The sequence below is a fragment of the Tenrec ecaudatus genome, chromosome 9, assembly GCF_050624435.1.
Source record: "Tenrec ecaudatus isolate mTenEca1 chromosome 9, mTenEca1.hap1, whole genome shotgun sequence".
In the NCBI taxonomy this organism is placed as follows: domain Eukaryota; kingdom Metazoa; phylum Chordata; class Mammalia; order Afrosoricida; family Tenrecidae; genus Tenrec; species Tenrec ecaudatus.
The window spans coordinates 52,773,704-52,800,844 of record NC_134538.1 but is presented as its reverse complement, the minus strand read 5'-3'; the positions used below and the strand labels follow the sequence as shown (position 1 = coordinate 52,800,844).

The following is a 27,141-nucleotide window of genomic DNA, read 5'->3' as shown; positions in this document are numbered from 1 at the left end:
CTTGACACCAAAAGCACAATCCATAAAATCTGTAAGAGGTAAGAGTTGATAAACTGAACTACACTCAAATGTAATACTTTTATTATGCAAAAAACCTTAAGAGACTACAAAGCAGTTCTTGAACCCACTTATTAGGCCCAAGAACTAGACTACTGTGGCAGTTACATAATCTAGTGTCAACTTGAGGATATTAAGAATGAAGGGATGGAATCTAGCCTGTCAATCAGGTCATAGCCTGATGACTCCTTGTGGGTGTGACCTTCTCATGAGGATTCTGGGAACTTTCTCTTTCTCCCTGGATGAGGGCCACACTCTCTCTGCTTCACATTCCTGTTGACAAGCCACACTGAGCCACACTGATGGCAGGCAGAGCCCTGGAGCCGGAGGAGCCACATGGAGACCTGTGCGGGTGCTGGAATGTTTCCACCACCATCCCTGGATCCATAAGCCTTTCCACCCACCTGCTTGTGATCTTCCTGAATTCGGCATCACTGCATGTGCTGTGTGAGTCTGAAGAGGAATTTATGGACTAGTATTGCACATGAGCTAATATTAGACTTATGGACTTGATATGGACTTGGCTGGGATGCTTTCTTACAATACAATTGCTCTTTCATATAAAGCTCTCTCTTACACACGAGTGTCTCTGGATTTCTTTCTCTAGTCAACCCTAAGACAACTATTAAAAAACCTCTAAAAATGCAACAGTTAAAAAAAAAGTAGTAATTAGAAAATGGGCAAAAATAAATAAAGGTTTCACCAAAGACTATATGAAGGTGGCAAATGAACACATGAAAAGAGGTATAACCTCATTAGCTAGTGGGAAAATGCAAAGTAAAGCTACAATGGAATAGCACTACACATCTATTAGATTGACTAAGAAATAAATAAATGACAAACACTGGTGAAGACGCAGAAAGACCCTATCACTCAAAACTCGTTAGTCGGAGTGTAAAATGGTACAATCAATCTGCAAAGGGGGACAATTTCTCGCCAAAACTAAACATGCAACTATGACACAATCTAGTAACTATTCTCCCAGGTCTTGCTGCCATAGGAATAAACCTTAAGTTCACACAAATGTTTATAGCAGTCTAACTCTTAATAGCCAAAATGTAAAACACCCAGACGTCACTTCAATGGATAAGTGTCATTACCACAGACTGCTTCTTAGCAATGAAAAGAGAAGAACTACTGGTATGTACAACCTTCATGAATCTCCAGAGAATTATGTTCAGTGGCAGAACTCAACCCCAAAAGGGTCGGTCCATTCTGTGATTGTTTATATAACATTGCTGAAATGACAAAATTAGAGAAAGAGACTAAATAAATCATTGCTTGAAGTAGAAGACGTGGTGTAAGAAGCACATGGAGGGTAGTTACACAAGGTCAATGTGAGTGTAACCTGTGAGGGAAACATGTGCTGCGCCTTGACTAGAATGTTCTGTGTCGTGGCTGGATTAGTGTCAATATCCTCGGTGTGATCGTTTAAGATGCTACCACCGGGGCAAACTGCGAAAAGGACACACAGAATTTCTCTGTATTTCTTTTTACAGTTGTATGTGAACGTACAATTACTCAAAATAAAACAACTGAAAGGTGCAAATCTTTATGAGTTTCAGGTAATAATGTGGACGATGGAAAAGGATCTTAGAGATGCTTGGAGAAGGCACAGGCTGAAGGAGGGGTGAGGAAGAGACTGGCCAGGTGGGAAAGAGACCAGGGAGCATCTAAACTCTGTATTCCTCAAACGCACTCTGTCCAGAAACAAGCATCACCAAGATTCCCAGTAAGTTCTTAGTAGTTGCTCAGGCGTCCTTCAAACATGAGCGATCAAAAGGGAAATCTTGTCAAAATGACCGTGCACAGAAACTGAAAGAATGCAGAGACTGGTCAAGGGCAGACTAGAACCTGGTGCGGGCTGCCCCGATGCAGCTGGGTGAGTGAGCTCAGGACTGGGTCTAGCAGCAGCGAGAGACAAATGGAGGAAGAGAGGCTGCAGTGAAAGTCAAGCACACATGGAGATTAAAAATGCTCCACAGACCTCAAAATGGAAACAAAAATACTGTCTTTCAGAGGGGAAAAGACTAGCTGGCTAATGATTAAAACGAAAGGGAAAACAAATTTCAAAACAGTACACAATCATCAAATAATTGATAGAAATTTTGTCAACTTTCCCCAAATGGCATGCTAGAAAAGATAAACATCCTATTCAAATAGCATCCTTGACTCCAGATAAGTGAAAGTCTCATTATTTTCATACCTCCTACTGTTAGCATTCGAAGTCGTTCCTTGAAAACTGCAAGATCTGAGAGGCAGAGTGAGGTAGCAGGGGTAAGTGCAGAAGGAAAAAGACAGTTGAGAATTAGTTTAAAAACAAACAAACTCAAAATCTACGTAACACTACACCATTAAAGCAATAAAGAGGACACGGACAGCTTCACAGACACACAAAAGGGAGCAGAGATGGTGCTTTACCTGATTAGGTGATTGGCAAGTGAGAACTACTTTGGTTAACAGACAACAGCTGGAATGAGGTGAATCAGAAAACAGGGAAAGCAGGGCTCCCTGACACTTGGAAGGCATCAGGCAGCGTGGTTTGAGGTCCCCTCATTGCCCTATTCTGATAAAGGAGCTGGCAGAGTTGTGAAGTCAGATACATCTGTGGTCCACACTACTTCGGGAAGGAACAATTAGACAAGTGAAAGGACTCTTTCATAGGGCACACACTTCAGGAACTGAATGATCAGACAAGCAGCCTGCTAAGACTCCCAATGGTAAGATTCTGAAGGATTAAAAAGAACGGAGGAAGGACCCTTTGTGCCACAGACCTGAGTGTCACCCCCCTCAGAAAGGCAAACTAGAACAGAAGAGGTTACTGGGTACAAACAGTAAACCAAGAGCCACAGACAGCTAGAAATGGACAGCTAGCCAACATTTCTAACTGCTATACACTCTTCATCCCTAAACTTTGTTTGCCACTGGGAAAAATCAAGATGCTTGTCTGGATACACACACAACTTGTCCTAACTCCCAGGGACTGGGAACATACACTCAGACAGATGGAGTCAGGCAGTGTAACAGACTGCTGACACACAGAAGTGTGGACAGCTGAATTCTCCCTGTTGTGACCACTGTCACTGCGGAAGCAAATGAGGGCAAGGGAAGCTGGTGCATCCTCTGAAGCTGCTGCAAAGCCCAACTACAACCGATTCAAGGAGGATTCCGGGCAGGCTTGTTCTCCAGGCATCCCGCGAGGGCTCCCGCTCTGAGAAGCATGCTTGGTACGGAGCAGCTTCTTACACAGGGGCAGCACAACAAGCAAAGGCCAAAGGCATAAAACTATCTCAAGAAAACATCTAAATTCAACATAACATTTTAATGCTTTGCTTAAGGCAAGCATAAAGAAACTTGCCACTTAACCTCATCGCCAAAATAAAGATGACAGGAACCATGTGCTCATCACTCCGATGCCTCTTGGCAAGGAACACAAGGGGACTTCAACGGGGCTAGTTCTGTGAAAAAGAAATCTAAAAGCCATTAAAGATGTACACTGTTTCTTCTGGGGAATGGCCAGGTGGATACTTTCTGCTTCTGTGTCTTATTAATTTTCAAATAAAAGGCAAGAAAATGACAGAGACCCCAAAAAAGAAACAGAAGATATTCTAGCTGTCACTTACAGAAAGCACATAGGTTTCCCAACAACTGTGGGGAAAGAGGCGGCTGTGGAACTTGGCCTACAAGGCTTTAACCAGGGGTGGCCTGTGGAAACTAGGGGCTAGAGGCAAGGAGTATCCATTCACGGATGCTCACGGGGAAAGAGAAAATTAACAACTCCCTTAAATGTTGGGCTTCCACTAGGTTTAGACCCGTTCCCCAAACTAATATTTGTTCTATTGCCCTGTTTTCCCTGGCCATAGTATAGCCCATAATCCAGGATAAAATGTAGGCACTGCTTTGGGAGTCAGTGCCACCCCTCCCTACACACACACACACACACATACACACGCACACACACACAAACACACCCCTACCAGTGTCCTTCGAGGGCAACACCTCACACTTTAGGACTGACTGGTTTGGGGAAACCTTAGTTCTCTCAAAAGTAATCATATTTGTCAAGTAATCTGAGGAGACGCAGCTAGAAATGGAGAGCTGGTTCCAATTTAGAGACTCTTCAGAGTCTAGGCTATGAGGAGATCATGAATACCAAATACTATATAATGTATAGTGTTAAGTTTTTGAATAGTTGTTTTCTTGAAAGTCTTGCATAAATCAAAGATCAGGTAATCCAATCCAATATATTCATATTTTAATTTTTATACTGAGAGAAGAAATTTGTTAATGTTTTTATGCCACACTATTGAAATTTACTCCCCCCACCCCCACCCCAAAGTGGTGCTGCTCTCTGATTTACTCTTACTCCTGAAAGGCCCGTTCCTCAAATGATTTCAGGAAATTCTGTGCCCCCGAATGTCTTTAGTAAAGTGCCCAGCACTTGTTTTTTTTTAATGAACGACACGGGATTGTACTGACAATGGCAGCTGTGGAAAGGGTAGGCAGTCCAGTTAGAGGGCACTGAATGGATGTCAGCTGGAGAGGGACAATTCTGACAAAGTGGGTGCAAATGATTGTGTAACTTGGGAAAGTGGAGGCAATGTCAATGACTTGTACAGAACTATCTGAATTAATGCTTGTTCTGTGTACATTTTTAACGAAAACAAAACAAATTTCTAAAACCCAAAAATGATATGCCCCCAAATTTATTTAAAACACAATCAGCAGACTCTGGATTAAAAAAAAAGCAGCTCTATGGCTACCTCTGTTTTAATCTCAAAACACCTGAAGTCCTCTTGCCCGTATGTTTATTCCCTCTCTCTGTGGTTGTCAACCCCAGAATCACATACCTCGGAACAGTACTACCATATCCCACAGTGAGACCCTAAGCCACGGCCCCATAAAAGTATGAGTACCCACTGCCAGGGAGTTGAGGCTGACTCTTAGCGACCCTACAGGACAGAGTAGGACTGCTCCTGTGGGCTTCTGAGCCTGAAAACCTTAGTGGGAGTAGAAAGCCTTATCTTTTTCCCAAGAGCGGCTAATGGTTTCAAAGTGCTGACCAAAAAATAGTCCACTATGCCACCAAGGCTCCTCTGTGGCCCATAGTCACGTGGAAACAGCACCAGAGTAAGGACATGCTGGTCCTGGCTTAGGCAGGCAGGTTTTAGGAATTGGCCATAGCAATCGACTTTAGGCTTTCTCACGCAGAAGAGACAATATTGGGTTGGAATCACTTGGGGAATTTTTAAAAAATTCAAGCCTGCTGTGATAGGTTTTTCTGTGCCAACTTGTCACCTGTAAGACGATGGGTGGAGTCTAGTATATCAATCAGATTGTGGCCTAAATATAAGATGATGCTCTGGAGCCTGGCCATCCCTTTTGTTCCTTCCCTTCTTGATCAGACCGGCCACCCCACCTCCCTTCCTGTTGGATGCCTCACACTGTCACGCATGAGGTCCCACAATGACTCGTTTCCCCGCATGGCGCTACTGGCTCTGTTACACTTCACCACTCCTCACCTTTTGCCTACCTCCTGCTGCTTCGGACTTTGGCCTAGTAGCTGCCTGAGTTGGAAAGACCCTCAGTATATTAACTGATCCATGATAGTGAGTCAAAATAGCTCTCTGTACAGCTAGGTGGGCTGCTTTGCTGTTATAATTTTCTTTTGCATGTGCACACACACACACACACACACATTCTCTCATTCTTTCTGTCTCTCTCTCTACTTACATATATTCTTCAGCCTAACATACCTACTGACTGTTCCTACCCTCTGATTTAGAAAGGCTGCAGTGGGGACAGAGCATAGTTTCTAGAGCCCCCAGGTCATTCTAATGGAGTCAAGGTTGAAAATCAATCACAAGAAACCAAGAAACAACTGAACACCTGTGTAGAAGAACCTGGGAAAGCGTTTCTCTCAAGGGAGAAGAGGCGCGCTCTCTCATCTTCTCTGTTCCTTTCCAGTTTGATATCTCACCAGACATGGAAAACTCCCACAGGTGGCTATCTTTGTCTCACATCTCCGTGGGGTGCTCCCAGAGAGGCGACCCCCGCCCCGGCTTTTCCTTAAGGAGGCTCTGTAAGACAATCACTACTCCAGAGGATTCACAGGCTGAGCAGACTGCCCCGCACTAAGCAAAGGGCATCGGCTCCCCATTCTGGGAAGTGGCCTGCACATACTCAAGGCTTTGGCAAGAGCGGGAAACATGATGTTTCTAAGGTCCGAGGATATTCAGGATCCAGCAGAAGGTTGGTCCCTTGGGAGTTTTAGGGCACATGTGTGTGGGAGAGTCTCACTGCTCCACACGTTATGAGAGAAGGGAAGGGATGGAAGCGCTGAAGGGGGAGAGGGGTTAAGAGATGCCTTTTTTTCTTTACAATTTCCCCCAAATGAGCTTCCAGAGTAGGCTGAATTTATCCCACTGCCCAAGAGCAGTATTTATGCAAGTAATTATCAGTCTTATTAGCATGCATGATATTTCTAGTGAACATTTTGGCCATTTCAAAATTAGTTGCCATCATCTTTGTTTCAGTACGGTTAGCAGCTCAGTTAACTCAAAGCAGATTAACCTTCAGAAAGCCACTGGGATGAGCGCTCAGCCCTGCGCATCATAAGCACCAGGCCTGGCGGTGATCAAAGTCAGAGGGGAAGAACAGCAACAACTTGCCTGTGGCTCCACACAGGCACTGCACATTGTGGAAACACTTCTGAAGTTTCCTCAGTGTGATCACCAATGAGAATCGGAGAACCCAAACCACACAACCTTCTCTAAATCTGCTCCTGCATGGAACACAACTGGCCCCAACCAAATCAGCGCCCCCTCCCCTGGCCCCCATCCTTCAGGATGGGAAAGTGAACAGCAGAGCCCCCAGGCCCTTTCCTGGCCTCACCAAGGAGAGCCGGGCCTCCTCTTGAGAAGAAGGGCAGCACGGCACTGGAGATCCAGGAAGCTCAAAGACCGCCGGTCTCTACGGCTTTGCGTGGACATTACTTCCCCTGGCAACAGGGGAAATTTTCTGCCCGAAATTTTCTCTTTCAATTTTGAGAATAAGCTCCCTGATCTGATGCAATCCGGCAGAACAGCTGGGATAAAAGTAACTTGCCCAGATGTACTCCAGGACACCCGGCTGCGGCCTCCAGGAATTTCAAGTGATCAAAACAGGAAACTTAAGAGTCTTTCCCTCCTGTGGGTAGACAGCCTAGCTGTGACAAGCTGTGACGAGAGGAGCTCAAGCAACGCAGCACTGACTGCTCCCAGGACCCTCACCAAGTTTGTCTGTGGATGAGATAATATCAGCTGGCACGGAAGAATCCAGATCAGCATCCAAAATTCCCAGGGGGTCCAGCTGTGCTACATGGTGCCCTCGTATCTATGGATGGGCCAACAATGGAGAGGGAAGGACACACACAAAAGGACAGGAGAAAAAAAAAGAGGGAGGGGTAAAAAAAAGTAAAATTACATTAAAATTAGCATTTACAGATTCATTCTCACCCACGTTTGAAGAAACAGTTACTGGAGCATCATCAAAATTTACACAACTAATTCCGAGAGGATCAAGTTTTGCAATGTGGTGACCCCTGACCTGGAAGCAACAATACAAATCAGTCATTAAACAGATTCAATGGGACATGAAAAAGGCTAACAGAGTTATGATTCACACAAACCTTTTCCAGAGAAGACTTTCAGCACCAATAAACTCATACAACAAAACTACTTTTAAAAGACTGTTGTCATAAATGAGTCCCGGAGGTGCTGTGGATTAGGTATTGGGTTGTGACTCCAAGGTCAGGAGTTCAAACCCGCTCACTGGAAAAAAGGTGAGGCTGTTTGCATCTGAAATGATTTACAGCCTCAGACAACCCTTATAGGGGGACTATGAGTCAGAATCAACTCCATCAAAATGGTTTGGGGTATTTTTAATTGGGCAAAATACATTTTTTTAAAAAAGTAATATTGTTCAGCTTTTAATAAATTCTGGCAGTCTACAAAAGTATCCATTTCTTGAGACTCTGCTTCTCACCAGTTCCCCAGGATGAATGGAAATGAGATATGCCAGGGAATTCTTAATCCAGTGCAAACTCGCCTTCAATTTTCAACATAAATATCTTTCAGGGAAAAATGACAGCTTTTGATTAGGGAGGGATACAGGAATCATCAGGGCTAACTGGATGTTTTCCTAAGGGAAAAAGCTGCCTTGAATGTTGTCAACTGAAGGCAACTCAGGTGTTGGTGACTATGTCAACATCTAGTCACCAGAACAAAACAAAAGCCCAACATGGATTTACATCACCCAATATGAACTGCTTTAAAAAGGACACTTCTTCAAATCTGTCAGTTTAACCACAATACCCTGCTTTCAGTTTGAAATGGGGAGCAGATACTGACAAGTCACCAAAGATCAATGTGAAGTTGTGACGTCTGTGGACTTAATGCAGCTGGTGGCCACCAACGCCACTGCGCATCTCCCCTGAAGAAGGTCCCACTGCATACTATTAACCGCCTCCCCTGTCTATGGAAAAGGCTCAACTTCCTCCAGGAGAGAGCCTAGACCATGACAGAATGGACTAGGGACCCACCACCTTTACTCTACTGATACCAACACGTGGTCCCCTATTGTCAGTGGAAAAACCTGGGGCGGCAAGATTATAAAGAAAATGGTCCATATGCCAACCTCCAGGGAGCACACAATGTCAAAGAGCAAAACACACTTGGTGGCCTAATTCCACTTGTTCAGAGGTTGAGGCCTCCCTGCAGCCATGGAAGGAAGGGGCAGCAGGAAAGAAACACCAAGAAGCTATGGGAGGAGTCCTGGTGCTACAGTGATTACAAGCGAGACTGTGATCCGAAAGGTCCTTAATTCAAAATCACCAGCTACTCCTCTGAGAAAGATGGGCTTTCTATTCCCATTAACAGTTACAGTCCTGGAGACTGACAGGGGCAGTTCTACCCTGTCTTACAGGGTCGCTATGAGCTGGCATCAACTCGATGGCATTGAGTTTGGTTTTGTAGGGAGCAGGAACACAGAGTTTGCTGCCCCTCTTCTCTCCTCCACTGAACGTTGCACACTGGGAAATGTATAAAGGACCAGGTGGGAATTCTGAGCCATCTCCCACAAAAGCCAGGGAAAATGCTGAAAGCTGCTGGGCAATCACGTTCTGAGAAAAGGACTCAGAGCAAAGCCCCGATGGCCGATACCCACACGATGAGGCTGGCCACTCACCAGCAAGGGTCTGGGAGATTGCCTCATTCCTCACCCATCTTTGGGAAGTTTGGTGACCCTTTCACCTGCCTCTCCCTTTTCCTCAGAACTTTGCTTCTTCCCTCAAACTTCACAGGCTTATTTTCTCGAAAGACACTTAGTTGTTTGCAACTGAGAAAAGTCAATAACTAACCCGACAGACGTTCTTGTCGCGGGTGGCCCAGCCAGACTGTCACTGCTTACTTGTAGGACCAGGTATTTTTCCTTCATGGGCAAATGATAAGTGGGTTTTTCTCTATATACAAATCACTGCCTGCTAACTCATTACAAGAAGGAGCTACTTATAAGGCAAGTACCAAAGGTGCCAGAGTACGCACTCCGATAGGGTTAGAATGTCCTCCTTCTTTATTGCTTGTATTATCTAATGTATTGCCTCCCACAAGATGGCACAATAGGGAGAACCCCCTTAGAAAGGCTACAACGAAACCCCAAGGGGCTGTAAAATGCCATGTCCTCCCAGGTGGGCAAAATCTAGTCTACGTTTGTCTTACCTGATATGCCCTGATGAGAGACTGCACAGCCAAGTGGTCTTCCACAAGCTTGTCAACATTGGGCTGGGCCTCCACCAGTGACTGTGCTCCAGCGATGGCAGAAAGGGAGGCTTGGCTGAGGGGGAGGGGGCTTTGGTACGCAGTGCCTGGGGGGGCTCCAGCATTCGTGTTGCGGAAAAATATGTCCCATGACTAAAAACAAAGAAGATGTCCAAATATTACTGACTTGCTGTCCCACGCCCATTTCCTAACTGAAGACAGCCAGAAGGATGGACTTTCAGCAGCCAACTACAGACATGTCATCCCCCAGGCATGACATGTCTACCTGTACTGGCTGCCGAAAGGCAGCTGAGGTCCATCTCCTATTTGAAAGACCTCCCTCAGGGCTTGGGACCTCCAATCTTTCCTTATTACCATTCTCTTAAAATGCACCTCACACCTCCTTACTGGAATGACAGTCGTGCCAAAATTATGACCCAGAGCACCCCCATTCTGTTGTCCTTCGACCTAACATTTCTCTCTCATCCTAACAGTCAAATGGTTTCTCCTCATTCCCATGTTGACCTGCCTTCTGCCAGCCAGGGAGAAAACCTTATTGCTCAATCTATGTCCCCAGCCCTATGCTATCTGGAATTTTAGGTGCTCTTGACCTTCCTCTAGCTGTAAGTATTCAAAAATAACAGACCCTGCAGAACTCTACTTCACCTTACCACTACGCAAAGGGGGCGTGTGTGGAGAACTTCCTGTGTCTGTATTCAAGATCTCCCACGGATCAGCCCAATCACTATAAGCCCATCCATCAGACTGGCCATCTGTCATGCTACCTTGCTCTCTGGACTAAACTGGTACTTGTAAGAGGTAGGCCAAGGCTCATATTTATAAAGCTGAACCTTATTAACCACGCAGAGAAATAATATCCATATTACTGTCAATATTAACCGTCAATCTCATGTAGAACCTGTGCAATTGATCAAACACAACAAGGTAATATTACATGATTTATAATAAAGGTGTGCATCAGGGTTGTGCTCTTGCATCATACTTAAATCTGTATGCTAAAAAAGTAATCTTAGAAGTTGAACAACAGGAAGAACAGTAGCATCAGGATTAAAGGAAGGTTCATTAACATCAGAAAGTAAAAAGGCTTACAGTACTTACTGAAAGATACACACAATGAGACACTCTGAAATGTTCAATAACAATAATGAATCTGTGAAATACTTCATGACATGGATGAGACTGGAGGGCATTATGCTGAGTGAAAAATTTAACAGCAAAAAGACAAATATTTTATGATAACACATTTTTTAAAAACCACGAAAAGGTTTTCACATTAAAAGAAACAATTGACAATGTAAGATATGGAAAATATAATCTATAACTTATCAAGGGTTTATGAGGGAGGGTAGCTGTGGGAGAGAGGGGGAAGAAATGGGTAGTCATAGCAGAGGCTCAAATGGGAAGAGAATGCTTTGAAAATGATGGTGGCCTATGTGCAAATGTGCTTGACACACTGGAGGAATGTATGGATTGTGATACGAGATGTAAGAGCCCCCAATAAAGGTATTTAAAAAAGCAATTAAAAAATTAAAAAGAAATAAAAAGGAAACAGACTTTCATGGTTGGGGAAAGTCGCAGGCTAGAGGGAAGACAGGAGCAACATGGGTGAAGGGGAGACAATGTCCAACAGAGGGGGATGGGCAAGACGCGGGGAGGTTTCAAAAACCCAGCTGACCACCTGGGGGCCTGCAGATAATCTACTCACGCTGGGAGGTTCTAAGCCTGGGAACCTGTTCTGTAAACCTCATAATTCACAGTTACAGAAAACAAACCAACCCGAAACCACACAGGACAGGTAAATCTGGAGACAGTAAGTGCATTAAAAACTACCTATGAGAATTGTAAGGGAGGCGGGAATGGGCGCCAACAACGACTAAAAGAATAAAGAAAGTGGTTTAGAAAGGACGGTGCTGACGACCACACAACTCTTCCACCTATGACTAAATAACTGAAGTATGGGATATGTGACTTATATGCCAATAAAACTATCTTTTCAAATAAATGAGATATCTTGAAAGAAATGAATAAATGAAATATATCTTGAATAAAAAGCTCAGCTATTCGAAAGGAAAAAAAATCTTCAGAGTTACAGCCCAACATGAAAACAACAAAAATCCTCCACAAAGGGCCAAGTAAGCAGCATCATCACAGAGAAAACACTGACACTGCCAAGGATTTCAGTTGATCTGACGCTCAGTCAACTCTGTAAACAAGCTACGAAGAACTAGGAATTGGCACGAGGAGCAGCTTCTGTCAAAGAAGCAGGCTGCACTTGCTTGCGTGCCTTTGATTGCTTATTCTGAGTTGCCTTTCAAAACCCATCAAGCCAGCCCCCTTGCAGGTAGGCCTCCTCTGAGCTCTTCTCCAGGGAGAGCATTTAGTCAGGCCGACCCTCAAGATACCCACAGATTACACTGGTAAATGACTCGGACTTTACCGCGTTTGCCAGCCAGTGCCACTCTGATGCGTACCTGTTAGAGCCTGGCTTTATAAATGGCAGCCGGTCAGAAGGATGGTCCTGCTTCCTCTGCATTTCAGCTCGGTGAACAAGTCCTTCCACTGCAGTGCTCCAGTGAACCTTCACTCTCTGGGTCATTTTGTTCCTTCAATACTCTCTTTACTTCAATTTAACAGACGCTCCAGTTCACTATTTGTCAATTATCATGGTAGTAACAGCCAAGAAATGAAATGGCCAAACAATAAAAACAAACCAACAAAGTAGCCTTTGAGGCTATTTGTGTACAACCATACACCTTGAGACCGGTCCTTGGTTTGGAGGTTTAAGGGCCTGGTTTCATGAAGCACCCAGTCAACTGACCTGGTCATGTATAGTACTTCTGTTCTCTTTCTGGGCTAGCTGCATGATGCTCGGGGGTCTTAAAAGCTTTTAAGAGGCATTGCCACTGCAATCAGTTTGTACTCACGTGGGGAAACGGGAAGGAAGGTCTGAAATAAAGAGTGGCTAAGTGCCTCCATGAACAACTGCTTCACGTTTCAAAAGACCAGAGCAACTGAGTAATGCCCAGCTACCAACCATTTTAGAACACTCTGATCAGACACGGTCTCAAAGGACACCAGGGGTCTATTGGCTTAACAGAGTGCACAAAGGCGATGCTCGACATCCCACTTTGCTGAGTGGTGACCAGAGTTTTCAAAGCTCATGAACCGCCATCTAAGGTGAAACCACAGGTCACTCCTTATCCGAAAACCAAGAAAACCAAACTCACCGCCACTGGATCAATGCTGACTCTGGGTTTCCAAGACGATAACGTCTTTATGGGAATAGAAAGCCCCATCTTTCTCCTGCAGAGCAAACTGGTGTTTTGGAACTCTTGACCTTGTAGTTAGCAGCACAACACATAATCTACTATGCCACAGGATGCCAAGTGATAAAAATCGAAAGACATATGAAAACAATTAGTACAACGAACTAATACACCCACAAACATCAATCTCCAGAAACCTGAAATCAGAAAAAACTAGGTGGTGCCTGGCAGCCCCACCAACTGCTCTAAAAGGGGTCACATTAGAAGATCCTGGAGAGGGGAGGAAAGGCAGAACAGACTCTAACATAAAGAAACCAGGCTTACTGGTCAAACAGGTGGAAGTCCTGAGGTTATGGGCCTCAGTCACTCTGCCAAGATAGGAACTAAAACATCCAAGAGATGTAACAATCAAGGACTTAAGATCAGAAGTTCAGAGGATTAGGAAAGGACAAGATAGGACGCACAGGGAGGGAAAAAGCAAAAGCGTATACGGAGGAGGACATGGCAGAGAAGGTGAAACCAAGTACGGACGAGGTATTGAGTGAGAAGCCGATCATCTGCTCTGTAAACCTTCACTTAAGTCATTATACAAAACTGACCACCGTGGAGCTGAAGCTGACTCAGAAAGACCCTACAGGGCAGGTCAGCAATGCCCCGTGAGACTGAGACAAACTTCACAGGAGTGAAAGGAGAAAATCCTTACCGCAGGGTAAAAATGCAGAACAGAATTTCAAAGTCAGAACAGAATTTCAAAGTCAGGAGCTCTAGAGGCTAGATGAAGGCCCAAAACTATTACCTTGAGTTAAACCTTTAGCCAAATTTACCCCGTGATGTCATCCTAAAACCAACAGTTTAGCCAAACTACTAGTAATAAAAAGGTGTTCTGCTCGAGCATTATTTTCTCTTAAGAACTAATCATATAGGCTCAAATGGCTACCACTAACTCGAAATATTACTAGGAAGCCAACAGAAGACTGAGCTGTGTGTTAATGAGGCAAGAATAACTCAAAGGAGGAGGGTGAGAATAGCTGTACAAGTCAAATAATGTAACCAATGTGAGAACTTTTGAATTAGCATATGCTTGGCTGTGTACATTCTCAACATTTAGAAAATAAAATAATTAATCAAATGACAGACTGCACCAGGCAAATCTGCTGTCAAGAATTTTGTCTTTGCTTGGATCCACGATATTTTAATGCTTATGGATGCAGCAGTCAAGAGATCAAATGATACATTGCATTGGGTAAATCTGCTGCACAAGACCTATTTAAGGCGTTGGAAAACTTTGAGCTGTAAGGTGTGCCTGACCCGAGCCATGGTATCTCCAATGGCCTCAGATGCATGTGAAAGTTGGACACGATAAGAAGGGCTTTAGAAAAACCAATCTGTTTGAATTATGGTGTGGGTGAAGAATACTGAAAGCACCAAAAGAAAAACTGTATCTGTCTTGGAAGTACCACCAGAATGCTCCTCAGGGGGCAAGGATGGCAAGACTCTAGTCATGTTAACTTTGACATGTCAACTTTGGACATGTTGTCAGGAGAGACCGGTCCCTAGAAAAGGGCATCATGACTAAGGAAAGTAGCAGGACAATGAAAAAGTAGAAGCTCCTCAACAAGATGGATTGACACAGTGGCTGAATTGACGAGTTCAGATATAAGAAGGAACAACAGAGACAATGGCACAGGACAGACTGTCTAGTTCTGTTGTGTATAGGGCAGTGGTTCTCAACCTTCCTAATGCTGAGACCCTTTAATACAGTTCCTCATGTGGTGGTGACCCCCTGACCATAAAATTACTTTCGTTGCTACTCATAACTAACTTTGCTGCTGTTATGAATCAGGTGACCCCTGCAAAAGGGTTGTTCAACCCCGCCAAGGAGTCGCGACCCTCAGGCTGGGAACTGCTGGTGTAGGGTTTCTGTGAGTAAAAATCAAACTCAAGGGCACTGAACAACCAACTCCTGGGTGCTGTTTTCTTTTGTCTGAACGTCTGACAGGCTCAGTCTCCTCAGCCGCTATCTGGACAAGACCACAGGCTGTCTCTGGACCTTGAATTCTCTGGCCAAGTACTGCCTTCTGAAAGCTGTGTGGGAGGAAACCCATTTCCAAATACAGATGCTTGAGGCAAGGCAATCCGCCCTACCCTTGGTTGGCAGAGGCATCATAAGATGTGGACCTTGGAGAATCAAGGATGGCAAGGAGGAAGCTGGTGAGCAAAAGGTACACAACCCTGTCAGGGAACTGGGACTCTGAGCAGGAGGAAGATCCCCAGCACAGCCGTGGAGCAGCACACAGAGCCTCCAGGGAGGAAACGCGAGTGGCAGCCTGGAGACACCAGGCTCGCTCACACTCACATAGGCCTCCTGGCTCGAGGTCAATATCCTGCTCCTTCTCTTTGTTTTCAAGCTTTATAGAAATCATGGGACACGACACTTCCCTACCTACCGATCCCCCATTGGGAGGCTTGCTGAAAATACGAAGAAAATGGATTTTAACAGTCTCCTTAGAAGAAATTGATGCTCTTCTATAACACCACCTGGCCTGCCTATCAACTAAGGGACCAGAAGTGGCCAGTTCAAGGCCGTTTAAACCAAATTACTATTTTACAAATAGATCTGTTTTGTAAAAGAGAAGGAAAGAGTCCAGCAGTTCCTATGTCCATACTGTCTTATATTTAAGGGACTCTTACAAGTGTGTGAGGGATGTGTAGAAATGCCAATAAACCAAGAAATGGAGCTTCCTGCTCCCCTTCTGAGGAGGCGGAATCCTCTCCTACCTCTGCAAACCTGCTGCAGTGCAAGCATCACAAGCAGCTGTCCTTACAAGGAATGTCCGGGGCAGGAGGGAAGCCCCCGAGAGCCCACGGGGCGCCTTTCTCTGGCGGATCCTAAGGTCTGTAAGAAAAAGTCGGGCAACTTCGCTGTTGATCCTCCACCTTCATTAGAACGCTCGAACACATGACCTTGGTCTCTGACTTAACCTGGAGAGACACGTGGGTTTTACTTTTTCATTGATGCATCTCTGATGAAGGAAATTGCCCCATTGCTGTAGAACAGTTATGTGGGAACTGCCTCCACATTCACCAGCCCCCTTGACACCCTAGAAATCAAGCAGTTCCCACTCAAGACCAGAGTGGGGATACCAACTGGGGCAAGTGGGGGCCACCTGGAGGAATCGCATGCTAACTTCCTTAATGAACCACAGTTAGAACAACGAAAACATATGAAGTTCCACAAACTTGAAGACATACAAGAAAAGCATTAAAAACATCATCTTGTGATAAGAGTTGTATGAGTCCCTAGTAAAATGTAAAAAAAGAAAGAAAAGAAAATGATTAGGGCAAAGAATGTACAGATGTGCTTTATACAATTGATGTATGTATATGTATGGACTGTGATAAGAGTTGTATGAACCCCTAATAAAACGTTTAAAAGAAAAAAGAAACCAACCCTCAGATGCTTACGATGCCATTGGATACAAATACTTTCTGTCACTGGCATGTGATTGTCCTGCATTTGGCGTCATTGTATGTATTTCATGAGTCTAAAGAGGACTTTATAGATTGGTATCGGACATATGGGCTAATATTGGACTTATGGGCTTGGACTGGACTGGGTTGGAATGCTTTCTTAATGTACAATTATACTTTATATAAAACTCTTATACACACACACACAAACCATCATCGTGTATAGGAATAGACTAGTAGAGGCTGCGCAGAAATATGCAAACTTGAATCCTGATCCCCCTGAGGCAGCTCTAGCTGTAAACATCCATTTACTAATCAACTAGCCTGTGAAGCTACAGAAAATGGCATTAGCTCTTAGATGTGGGTCCCAGTCTCCAATAGTCAAGACAGAGAGGTAACAGAGGATGGCAAAAAGACATAAATTCTAACCACAAATCCCTGGCTGCACAAGGTAAGCTGCCTGTCTTTGGGAGCCCAAGGGAAAAAACAAACAAACTCACTGTCATCAAGTAGGTGCCAACCGACAGGGCAGGACAGACAGCCCCTGTGAGTTTCCGAGACTGTAAGTGTGTATGGGGTAGAAAGGTCCGTCTCCCTCCTGAGGTTTCAAGCTGCAGACCATGTGGATCACAGCCCAGTTAGTAGCCACTGTACCAACAGCGCTCCTTCCAAGGGCCAAAGGGGAGTGTTATTGGTGTGGCCAGGCGGGGCACTTCCAACGTAACTGCCGAGCACTCATTCTTGGAAAGTTTGCTGCCTTGAAAATACACGTCAATGTGCCCTGAATGCCATGCCTCAAATACAGCTAAGTTGGCCACTGTGCACATGACTGCCCCTTGTTCTCAAGGGGGTGTGGAGGAGGTCACAATACACTGGTGGCAGAAGAATCTCGGGGACGGAGGAGCCCAGGGTCAAGAACTGCTCCCAAGCATGCCATCCCAAAATCTTCTGAAGAACCACGAGTAACTATGGGCGTAGTGGGTAGGTTCAGGTAAATTTCTTATTGACACAAGAGCAACTCCCTTGGCACTTCAGTGTTTCTGTAGCTTCCTCTTCCTACTGTTGTTGGCATTGATGGAAAAGCAACGAAGTGTTACAAAACCCTACCCCTTCTACGCAGCTGCGAGGGAGTTCCCATATCTCACTAGTTTCTTACTAATCCCTAAGGTCTTAATCTCTTTGTTGGGAAGACTCCTTAGCAAAATTAGGGCTCCAGTTACAATCGAATCCTAGCCCAATATTGTGGCTCCAAAGGCCAAGTGACTTGCTCCAGCCAAGTGCTTCTTGAATTAGTCAATATGTATTGGCTGGAAAACTCCCATGAAGAGTTGTAGGAATGGATCCTGTACAAATTCAACTTAAACCTAAACTACCCCACCCGTGGTGAGCTCCAGATCCCTTATGCTAGAAGGATGAGAAGGGTAAACTTCCACTACAGTCTATTTCTCACTGGCTTATTAAAAGAGACCTCTAACTCTTTTCAAAGCCATAGTGAATGAAGGGGGAAGTGCAGAGTGGAGACCCAAAGCCCATTTGTCGGCCACTAGAGAGCCCCTCACAGAGGGGTCTAGGGGAGGAGATGAGCCAGTCAGGGTGCGATGCAGCACCGATGAAGAATACAGCTTTCCACCAGATCCTGGATGCTTCCTTGCCCCAACTACCATGATCAGAATTCTACCTTGCAAGTCTGGATAGAGCAGAGGTTGTACACTGGTGCAGATAGGAGCTGGAGGCACAGGGAATCCAGGGTGGATGATTCCTTCAGGACCAGGGGTGTGAGGGGCGATACCGGGAGAGTAGAGGGTGAGTGGGTTGGAAAGGGGGACCTGATTACAAGGATCCACATGTGACCTCCTCCCTGGGGGACGGACAACAGAGAAGGGGGTGAAGGGAGACGCCAGACAGGGCAAGATGTGATAAAATAATAATCTATAAATTATCTAGGGCTCATGAGGGAGGGGGAAAAAAAGAGGACCTGATGAAAAGGGCTTAAGTAGAGAGCAAATGCTTTGAGAGTGATTAGGGCAAAGAATGTACAGATGTGCTTTATACAATTGATGTGTGTATATGTATGGATTGTAATAAGAGTTGTATGAGCCCCTAATAAAATGCTTAAAAAAAGAGATAGGCCCCATTTGTTTGGAAATATCCTCTAAAAATTGCTAGAGGACCTCAAATTAGACAGTCATCATGGAGCCCAGGAGGTGTAGTGGTTATGTGTTGGTCTGCGATCGATCTGCATGGTTGGCAGTTCAAAACCTCCAGCAGCTCCCCGGGAGAAAGACTGGGCTTTCTACTCCCATGAATAGTTACGGTCTCAGAAACCCATGGGTTTGCTCTGAGTCAGCACTGATTCGATGGCAGTGAGTGCAGTCATTCAGTGTGTAGATGACTTTCTGGCCAGTGTGCCTGCACTCTAAGAGACACAGGAATGACTCTAGAGCTTCTGCCTAGTCCAGGGTTTGAGGTGGTCAGAGAAAAGGCTTCACTGTGTTTAACATAAGTCACTTACTTATGATTTATTATCACTCCAGGATGACAACTGTGCCCAGAAGAGAACGGCTTCCATCGGTTCTCTCTCTATTCCCCAGTAATGAAGAAATAACTCAGGGAATTTCTAGGAATGGTTGGGTATTGCTGAATCCGGATACCTAGTTTGAAGAAATTGTAAAACCTCTTTATGCCTCTCTAAAAGCATAGGGGAAAACATGTATCTTTTCACTTACTGAAGCGGGGTTTGACTCAGGCCCCCAAGTTGGGCATCCCCAATCCTCAGAAGTCCTTGGAATTGGATGTTGATGGGGAAAATAAGATGACAAGAGTGCTCATCCAGGAGCTAGGAGACAGAACCAAGAGCATAGGAATACCAGTGCCATGGGGTGGGGAGGTGTCATACCATAAGAATGCCCTCTGTAAGTTAGCCAAGTCTCGTGAAGCAGCCCTATGCTTACCAAAAACAAACAAACATTCCTTAGCCCAAATAGCTCTAGACCAAAAAAAGAGACAAATTCAGTGCCAGAGTCAATGCTGACAAATAGGGACCCCAGTGGGTGTCCAGACTGTAACTGTAACTATTTATTGGAGTAAAAAGCCCAATCTTTCTCCCAAGATGCTGCTGGTGGTTTTGAACTGCCCACCATGCAGATCAGAGGCCAACACTTAACACTTAACTACTACACCACCAGGGCACCTCAGTTCTAAATCATGTAGCTTTGGATTTTTGTTGGCAGAACATGGAGGCCTGCATGCCCTTGCAAAGGTCTCCTGTTGTATGTATTTTAATATTTCAGGGCAGGTTGAACAAAAAGTCCCAAACACCTACACACCAGCAAGATGGCTTCATAACTAGAATCAAGTTATTGTTTCAAACGATGTTTACAGTACTATACTTTACTTCCTATAAGCTGGGGTGTCCCCTGTCAGCACCCTTACAGATGTAGTTTTTCTACTTATGTTTGGACCTTGCCTATTCAATTTACTAGTACAGTTTATCTCATCCCATAGACAGGTGATCAAAATCCCGTGGTACCCTTTTTGCTCACTATACTAAAAATCACACCCACTAGCACCAGGACAATTTACCATCATCTTGGAGATCACCATGACACAAAAGTAAAGTGAGGGATGGACCTCAATCTTATCAGAAGTCCTCCCGGCTCCCAAACATGAATATTCCTCCTTAGCTATCAGATATTTTTAAAAGTGAGATAAATATCTTTGCACAGTACCAAGGTCACCTCCATTCCACAGAGATTGACTAGTCCCTCCTTTGGAATGTACTTTCGCTTTGAAATAAGGGCTTGGAGTGAGACATTTATGCCTGTGTGTCCTTTTCTATCAGAGCTGAGCCACTGACTCCAATTTTTCCAAGGGAAGTAGAGTGGGAAGCCAGGACAGCCATAGGAGATGTCGTGAGGATATGGCACTTGGTCTCACAAAGTTTGGACGTGTTATCAAAAGGGATCAGTTCCAGAAGAAAAGCATCCTAATGGTTATGAAGGTCAGTGAAAAAAATAAAGACCCTCAATGAGATGGACGAAACAGAGACTGAATGAGGAGCAGGGCTGGGCAGCATCTAGTTCTGTTAGAAACACGACCACTATGAACTGGAACCACGCAACGATACCTAACAGCCATGTTTAGTATTGAAGTGCATGGTATGGGGTCAGAGACTGAAATCAAACCCAAGTTCTGCTTTAGCTAAATCTGTGGTCCAGCAAGCTACCTAATTTTCTGTACCTGAGTTTTTTCATCTATAAAGTGTACTCCCTACCCCCAATACACACACAAATCACTAGTGTATTATAGAAATCAAGTAATGTAGTTAAAAAGCACCCAGCATACAATCTGACAGAAAATGCTCACTGCTATCAAATCAATGCTAACTTATGGTAACTCTTCTGTGGGTTTTCAAGACTGTAATTGTTTATGGGAATAGAAAGCCCAGTCTTTCTTCTGAGGAACAGGCAACAGGTGACAAGTAATATGTATTTCATAAAAACTGAGTATTATTGATTTGAATTTCCTTTGTAAACTTATTCATTTATCTACTATTTTGGGTGATTTCATGTTTAATACCTGGACTAAAAATGTATCTATATAGTAAATATAATCAAAACAAGTAGTTTGCCATACGGGGGTGGCTTCTGTGCTGCTGTGGTGCTTGAGGATTTGCCACCAGTAAGTATGACAAATACCGCGGTGCACAGGTTTCAGTGGGGCTTCCAGACAAACTCAGAAGAGGGACCTAGCAAGCTATGTCTCACAACAACTGGCCAGTGAAACTTTATGAAAAACAGCTGAACATTGTCTAATACAATGCCAGAAGACTGGCGCCTAAGGACAGAAGGCATTAAAAACACAACTGGGGAAAAGCTGCCTTCTCAAAACAGAGTTGACCTTAATGACGTAGGTAGTGCAAAGCCTTCAGGACGCTCATTTATTGATGTGGCTTGGCTCACACTGAGAAGAAACAGACAGCCATCAGTAACTGAAATGTCGGATGTACAAAGTATAAACCAACGAATATTGGAAGTTGTCCAAAATTAAATAGAATGCTTGTACATCAGGATCACTGGCATTTGCAAACTAAAATGGACTGGTTGGCTATTTTGAATTACCGTATATACTCATGTATAAGCCGAGTTTTTCAGCACAAAAAAGTGTGCTGAAAAACTGTGGTTCGGCTTATACACGGGTCGGTGGTACCCCAGTGAGGTGTAACATCTCGCTGAGGTTCCCCAGGCAACAGGACACGCGCCCGTTATCTCACGGGTGATTGTCGTTTGTCCGTTGTTCATTCAAAGCCTCCCTGATACGGCAGGGCTTTGAATGTTTGTTTACTCACATCGACCAATCAGAGCCGTCCTATGACGTGGACAGCTCCAATTCGCAGAAGCTCCAGTAGTGATTCACTCATGCTGGCAGCTGAACTGGTAAGGATGTGTCTGTGGCTGCACTTCGTCTCTCCCCTCTGGTCTCTGTGTTAAGTCACATCCTGCATCCCCCGCCCCCATGGACTAGCCCCCCCCTCCTCCTGGGGGGGGGGTATTGCCATGAAAGTTCTTTTTCAAAGTCTTATTTAAAATATTTAAATACATTACCCCACTGATGTCTCAATTTTTAGTAATTTTATTTTCATTTGTTTGATTAAAACTCACCAATAGCTTCTGCGTTTTCCACCCTAGACTTATACTCAAGTCAATCAGTTTTTCTGGTTTCCCAATAATTAGGTACCTCTGCTTATACTCGGGTTGGCTTATATTCGATTATATACAGTAGATAATAATATAGGAATGACAAATTGAGGAAGAATGGCCTTACATTCATCATCAAAAAGAACATTTTTAAAGTTTACCCTATAGTATAATACTGTCATTGATATGATCTGTAGACTTAGAAGACTAGTTGATACAAATATTCAAATTTTGTTACCAACCACTAATGCCAAAGATGAAGAAACTGAAGCATTCTATCAAAGAGGAAGGATCAGAAGATGGAAAATATGGCGCCATCTATATAATCAAATTTTGCAAGTCCAACAATCTATTCATTGTAAATACCATTTTCAACAGCAGAAACAGCAACAATACAGGTGGCCCTTAACAGATGGAATGCACAGGAATTAAACACACAGGACAGAGAGTGTGGAGAAAGGTATTATTATTGATCAGTACAAGACCAGGAGCCAACTAAGGAATAGATGACCGATTGGATAAATTCAAGTTGAGGAAAATTAAAATAAGTTGTTGAGGACTAAAATTTACCCTTCAGTAAATCTCACCTTAATTTAGAAAAGTTCTCAAGAATAAGATATGATGCATTGAACATTAATGATTTTGCAAAGAATTATAGCCCCCTCCCCGCCGCTGCCCCTACAGTTTTACAATGTTTGAAGATCTATGAAGTAGGTCTACTTTGCCTTACAGGGACACACTCAATCAACTCAATGACTGTGTAGAGACATAACATTGAATGATGCAGAAAGCATCAAAAGAATATGGCAAGAATGCATAATAACTACCACAATGAATTGGTCGACATCCTACCATTTCAGAAATTAGTATATGATCAAGAGCCAATGGAAGACCTTCAAGTTGAAGACAGTAGCAAAAAAAAAAAAACAAAAACCAAAAAGACTCCAGGAAGCGACCGAGTGTCGTTGAAAAGCTTTGACACACATGCAATGGTAGAGGCACTCATTCATCTACACCAGCAGTTCTCAACCTGTGGGTTGCAACTCCTTTGGGGGTTGAAACGACCCTTTCACAGAGGTCGCCCGATTCATAACAGTAGCAAAATTAGTTATGAAGTAGCTACGAAAATAATTTTATGGTGGAGGGTCACCACAACACGAGGAGCTGTATTAAAGAGTCGTGGCAGGAAGAAGGTTGAGAACCATTGTACGTCAAGAATTTGGAAGACAGCTTACTTGACCAACCTGACCAAATTCACTGGCATCAAGTCACTCTGAGTGACAGCAACTCTAGAGACAAAGTAAAAGTGCCTCTGTGGGTTTTCGAAATGGTTCACCTTTACAGAGCAGCGAGTGCTTTCGAAGTGCTGATCTCACGGTTAGCAGCCCAATGTGTAACCTGGTAACGCAGAGTCCGTGAAAAAGAGGAAACCACTCTCAATAAGATGCCTTGACACCGTGCTTTCAACAGTGGGCTCGGACAGCAATGATTGCGAGGACAGTGCGGAACTGGAGGAGGAGAGTGTATTCAGCCAATGGTACAGTGCTGGGAGGAGTCATACTTGACTTGAGAGCATCTAACAACAGAGCACATAAAACAGTTCGTTGATCTCACACAAAGATGTGAATTTTTTTTTTAATTTAAGAGACTAGAGATGGGGAGAATTAATAAAATGCTACTGAGGGGAGTATTAAAAAATAGATTAAAAAAGAAAATATCGTTCCCTCTGTGTCTATGTTCCAGTTTTTATAATTCCTCTATAAATAAAATCTGATCCTCTATAAGAAAAACTTCCCTGAAGAGAATTTCAATTCACAGAATATCAAAGGAACCTATACACAATTTGGTTAATCATTGCTCAATAAAAATAAGGTTTAAGACTGAGAAATCACTGAGCTGTTGGCAAGAGAAATAAGGGGAGTTAGAGAAACAGATGAAGTCTAACATAGATAGGCATACCTGCCCTGTATAAATTAACAGAGCAGCCCATACAGGGTAGGAAAGCAGGGAAGGTAGGGAATTCATTTAGGAATTGTACATCTGAGCCAGAAAGAACTCATACATCATGCAAATTAGCCAATAACTTTGTAGTACTAGAAAACATCAAGTCAATATTGTGAGCTCAGGTTCACTGAACATGTTCATTTTTAAAGAGTGCACAGTAAGAAAATAAATTTACCTAATAAATAGTCCACTTAACAGACAAGCCACAGAGACTAAGGGAGAAAAGTACAGGTCGTCCTCAATGCTAAAAATGTTAGGCTCTTGCCCAAAACCCATCTACAGAGCATCTAGTCAGATTAAGGCGCTGGCAGATCCCCTCTAGCCACAGCAAAGAGCTTTACTATCAGAGATTATTTTAGTCATGATCATATTGGATCAAACTTGATACTTGGTCAGTTGACCTCTCTCTTGACCCCAATTGTTCTAGATGCAAGTTTTTCTTGCTTGTTCCATGAAAAAAAACTTCTTCCCTGGCCTTTTAAATATTCATGGTGGTCTTTTCTTTCTTACTCATTATGTGTATTTTTATCTTTATATTATGATTTTATCCTTACCACTGTATTTTGTTGTGTTTTAATTGTTGGGTTTTCCAGTTTGTGACGCATGAAGGAGCAGATGCAGAGATAAGCACTGGGCTTTTAGAGGAGGCAGGAGTGCGGGGTGTGAGTTAGGGAGGGTGTATGGGGGGGAGTTAGGGGAACAAACTGCATGTGGGAGTGGGGAGGGATCACAAGAACTGATGGTGATTACACAATGCACTTTAAAAGCGATATAACTATAAAACAGAGAGAAAATGCTCTACAATTGATTATGGTAATGATTTTACAAATCTTGATAAGATTGAACTATTGAGTTGTATGATATGTGGAAGAAGTGCTAATAAAACTGTTATTTTTAAAAAAAACTATTAGGCTCTCTTAACAGGTGGACAGAAAACATGGAGGCTCATGGCAGAGTGGTAGGTATTTGTGGGAAGATCAAGTTCAAGAAATCAACAACCACTGTGCCTTGTACCTCCTCACCCCACTTATACTTCAAGCCCTCTCAGCCTTCTTGCTCTAGGTTTTTTGTCCACTAGTTTAGCTCTAAAACCCAAACTCACTACCAACAAATTGATTCCAACTCATAGCAAGATTCTAGAACAGGGCAGAACTGCCCCTGTGGGTTTCAAGACTATAACTCTATACAGGAGTAGAAAGCCCATCTTTCTCCCCCTTTTGCTATACCCACCCTGATTCTGGGTGGACTCTAATCACCTTCTCAAGAGCTCCCACCTCAGAGCTTCCCTACAAACCTTAAGCTTTAGATGCTATGGCTTCTGGGAACTAGCTGTGTACCATCAGAAGGGGGGATCCTTCACTTCAGGGCCAGCTGTCCCTAGGAGCCTCTGAAGAGTGTTCAATGGTGCTGGGATCCAGCAGCAGTCAGTTTAGGAGTACTCCATTATCAGCTCTCCCTCTTTCCAGGTCTGTCCTCTCCCCTCACTCCTGTTTCCAGTGCCTGTCTCCTAAATAGCATTGATGTCTCAACCTCAGGCTCTACTTTCTAGAAAACTCCAATTAAGACAATCACCAACTCCAAACAAACGAAGTCACTGCCAATCGTCAATCTTCCTCATAGTGAGCCCGCTGTAACTGTGTATGAGAACACAAAGTCCAGTTTTCCTTCTGAGGAGCTGCTGGTAGTTTAGAACTGCCCACCATGAGGATCACAGCCCTACAGGTAACCAATCGCCATTCCCTAGAAATCAGGAGAAAAGAACTGGAGGATGTGCTCGTGCACGTTAGTGTAAAGATTCTACTCCACTTTCTAGGCCACCAAATGATCACGACATTTTGGACAAACCAGGAAACTCTGGAGATGGGAAACCTTTACAGGAGTGTGTGCCGACCTTCCCAGCAAATTCTGTCATGCAGCTGTCCAGACCTGCTCATCAGGGCTCTGGGAGCAGGAAAGGATTGTCCATGTCTTGGGGCGGGTGGGGGTGGGTGAACACACTTTAGGCACTGCACTGTATACTTTTCATGAACACTGCATTGTATACTGTTTATCCATTGATGGCAATCTCCTGGAGCCCCTCAGAAAACCCACTGCTCAAGTGCCTTATACCAAAGCCTAGCTGACAATTGGGAACACCAGAAAGTCTGTACATCTCCCATTTCAACAAGAAAATGCTTGCCCCAGAAATCCAAGATTTGGAATCCAAGATAATCTTTCAATGTTCTTCATTCAAATAGGTCCTGGTCAAAACGCTATGATGAGTCCTCCTCTAAGAAGTAGTGAAGATGGTATTTCTACCAGAGAAAATAACTTCTCGTGACCAGGCCCCAGAGAGTGCTCATTGAGTTAAAGAAAGCAAGGCTGCTCTCTTAACACATGAGCCATTTCCCACCTCAGTCAAAAGCCAGTTATTCATAAACCCTCTGTGTTAGGCCGCTAACCACAAGGCTGGTAGTTGGGAACCACTAGCTGCTCCGTGAGAGACAGGGCTTTCTACTCCTGTCAAAAATTAGCTCTGGAAACCCATGGGGGCATTTCAACCCTGCTCTTTACAGGGTCATTAGAAGTTAGAGTTGACTCAATGGCAATGAGTAAAAGGAGCTTGGATTTATAAAGTGACTGCATAGACCAATAAATTGGGACACTCCCAAGAACATGACATTCATGTAACTCTTATAGCACAGCCTTCTGGAGGCTGGCAAAATCGCCTTACAGAAGCCACTAACGACGCTCCCCTGCAAGTCTAGAAAGGGAAGCTCCTGAAGTACAGTAGCACACTGGGCAGGGACCCGCCAACCCTAGCCCAGTCCCCACACAACAAGCTGCTTCCAC

General features: G+C 44.1%; 1 protein-coding gene across 2 annotated transcripts in view; it reads right to left on the bottom strand.

Annotated features, from left to right (window-relative positions):
- OGDH (oxoglutarate dehydrogenase) overlaps positions 1 to 27,141 on the bottom strand; it is an 89,918-nt gene that overhangs the window by 37,873 nt on the left and 24,904 nt on the right. Inside the window, exons 3-4 of one of the 2 annotated variants that reach the window (XM_075558109.1) lie at positions 9,813 to 10,004; positions 7,554 to 7,644 (exon numbers count right to left, since the gene is read on the bottom strand). In XM_075558109.1, the coding sequence (XP_075414224.1) occupies positions 7,554 to 7,644; positions 9,813 to 10,004 (283 nt within the window). Of the gene's footprint in view, positions 1 to 7,328; positions 7,432 to 7,553; positions 7,645 to 9,812; positions 10,005 to 27,141 lie in introns of both variants that reach the window. The other variant, XM_075558107.1, reaches the window with a different exon arrangement.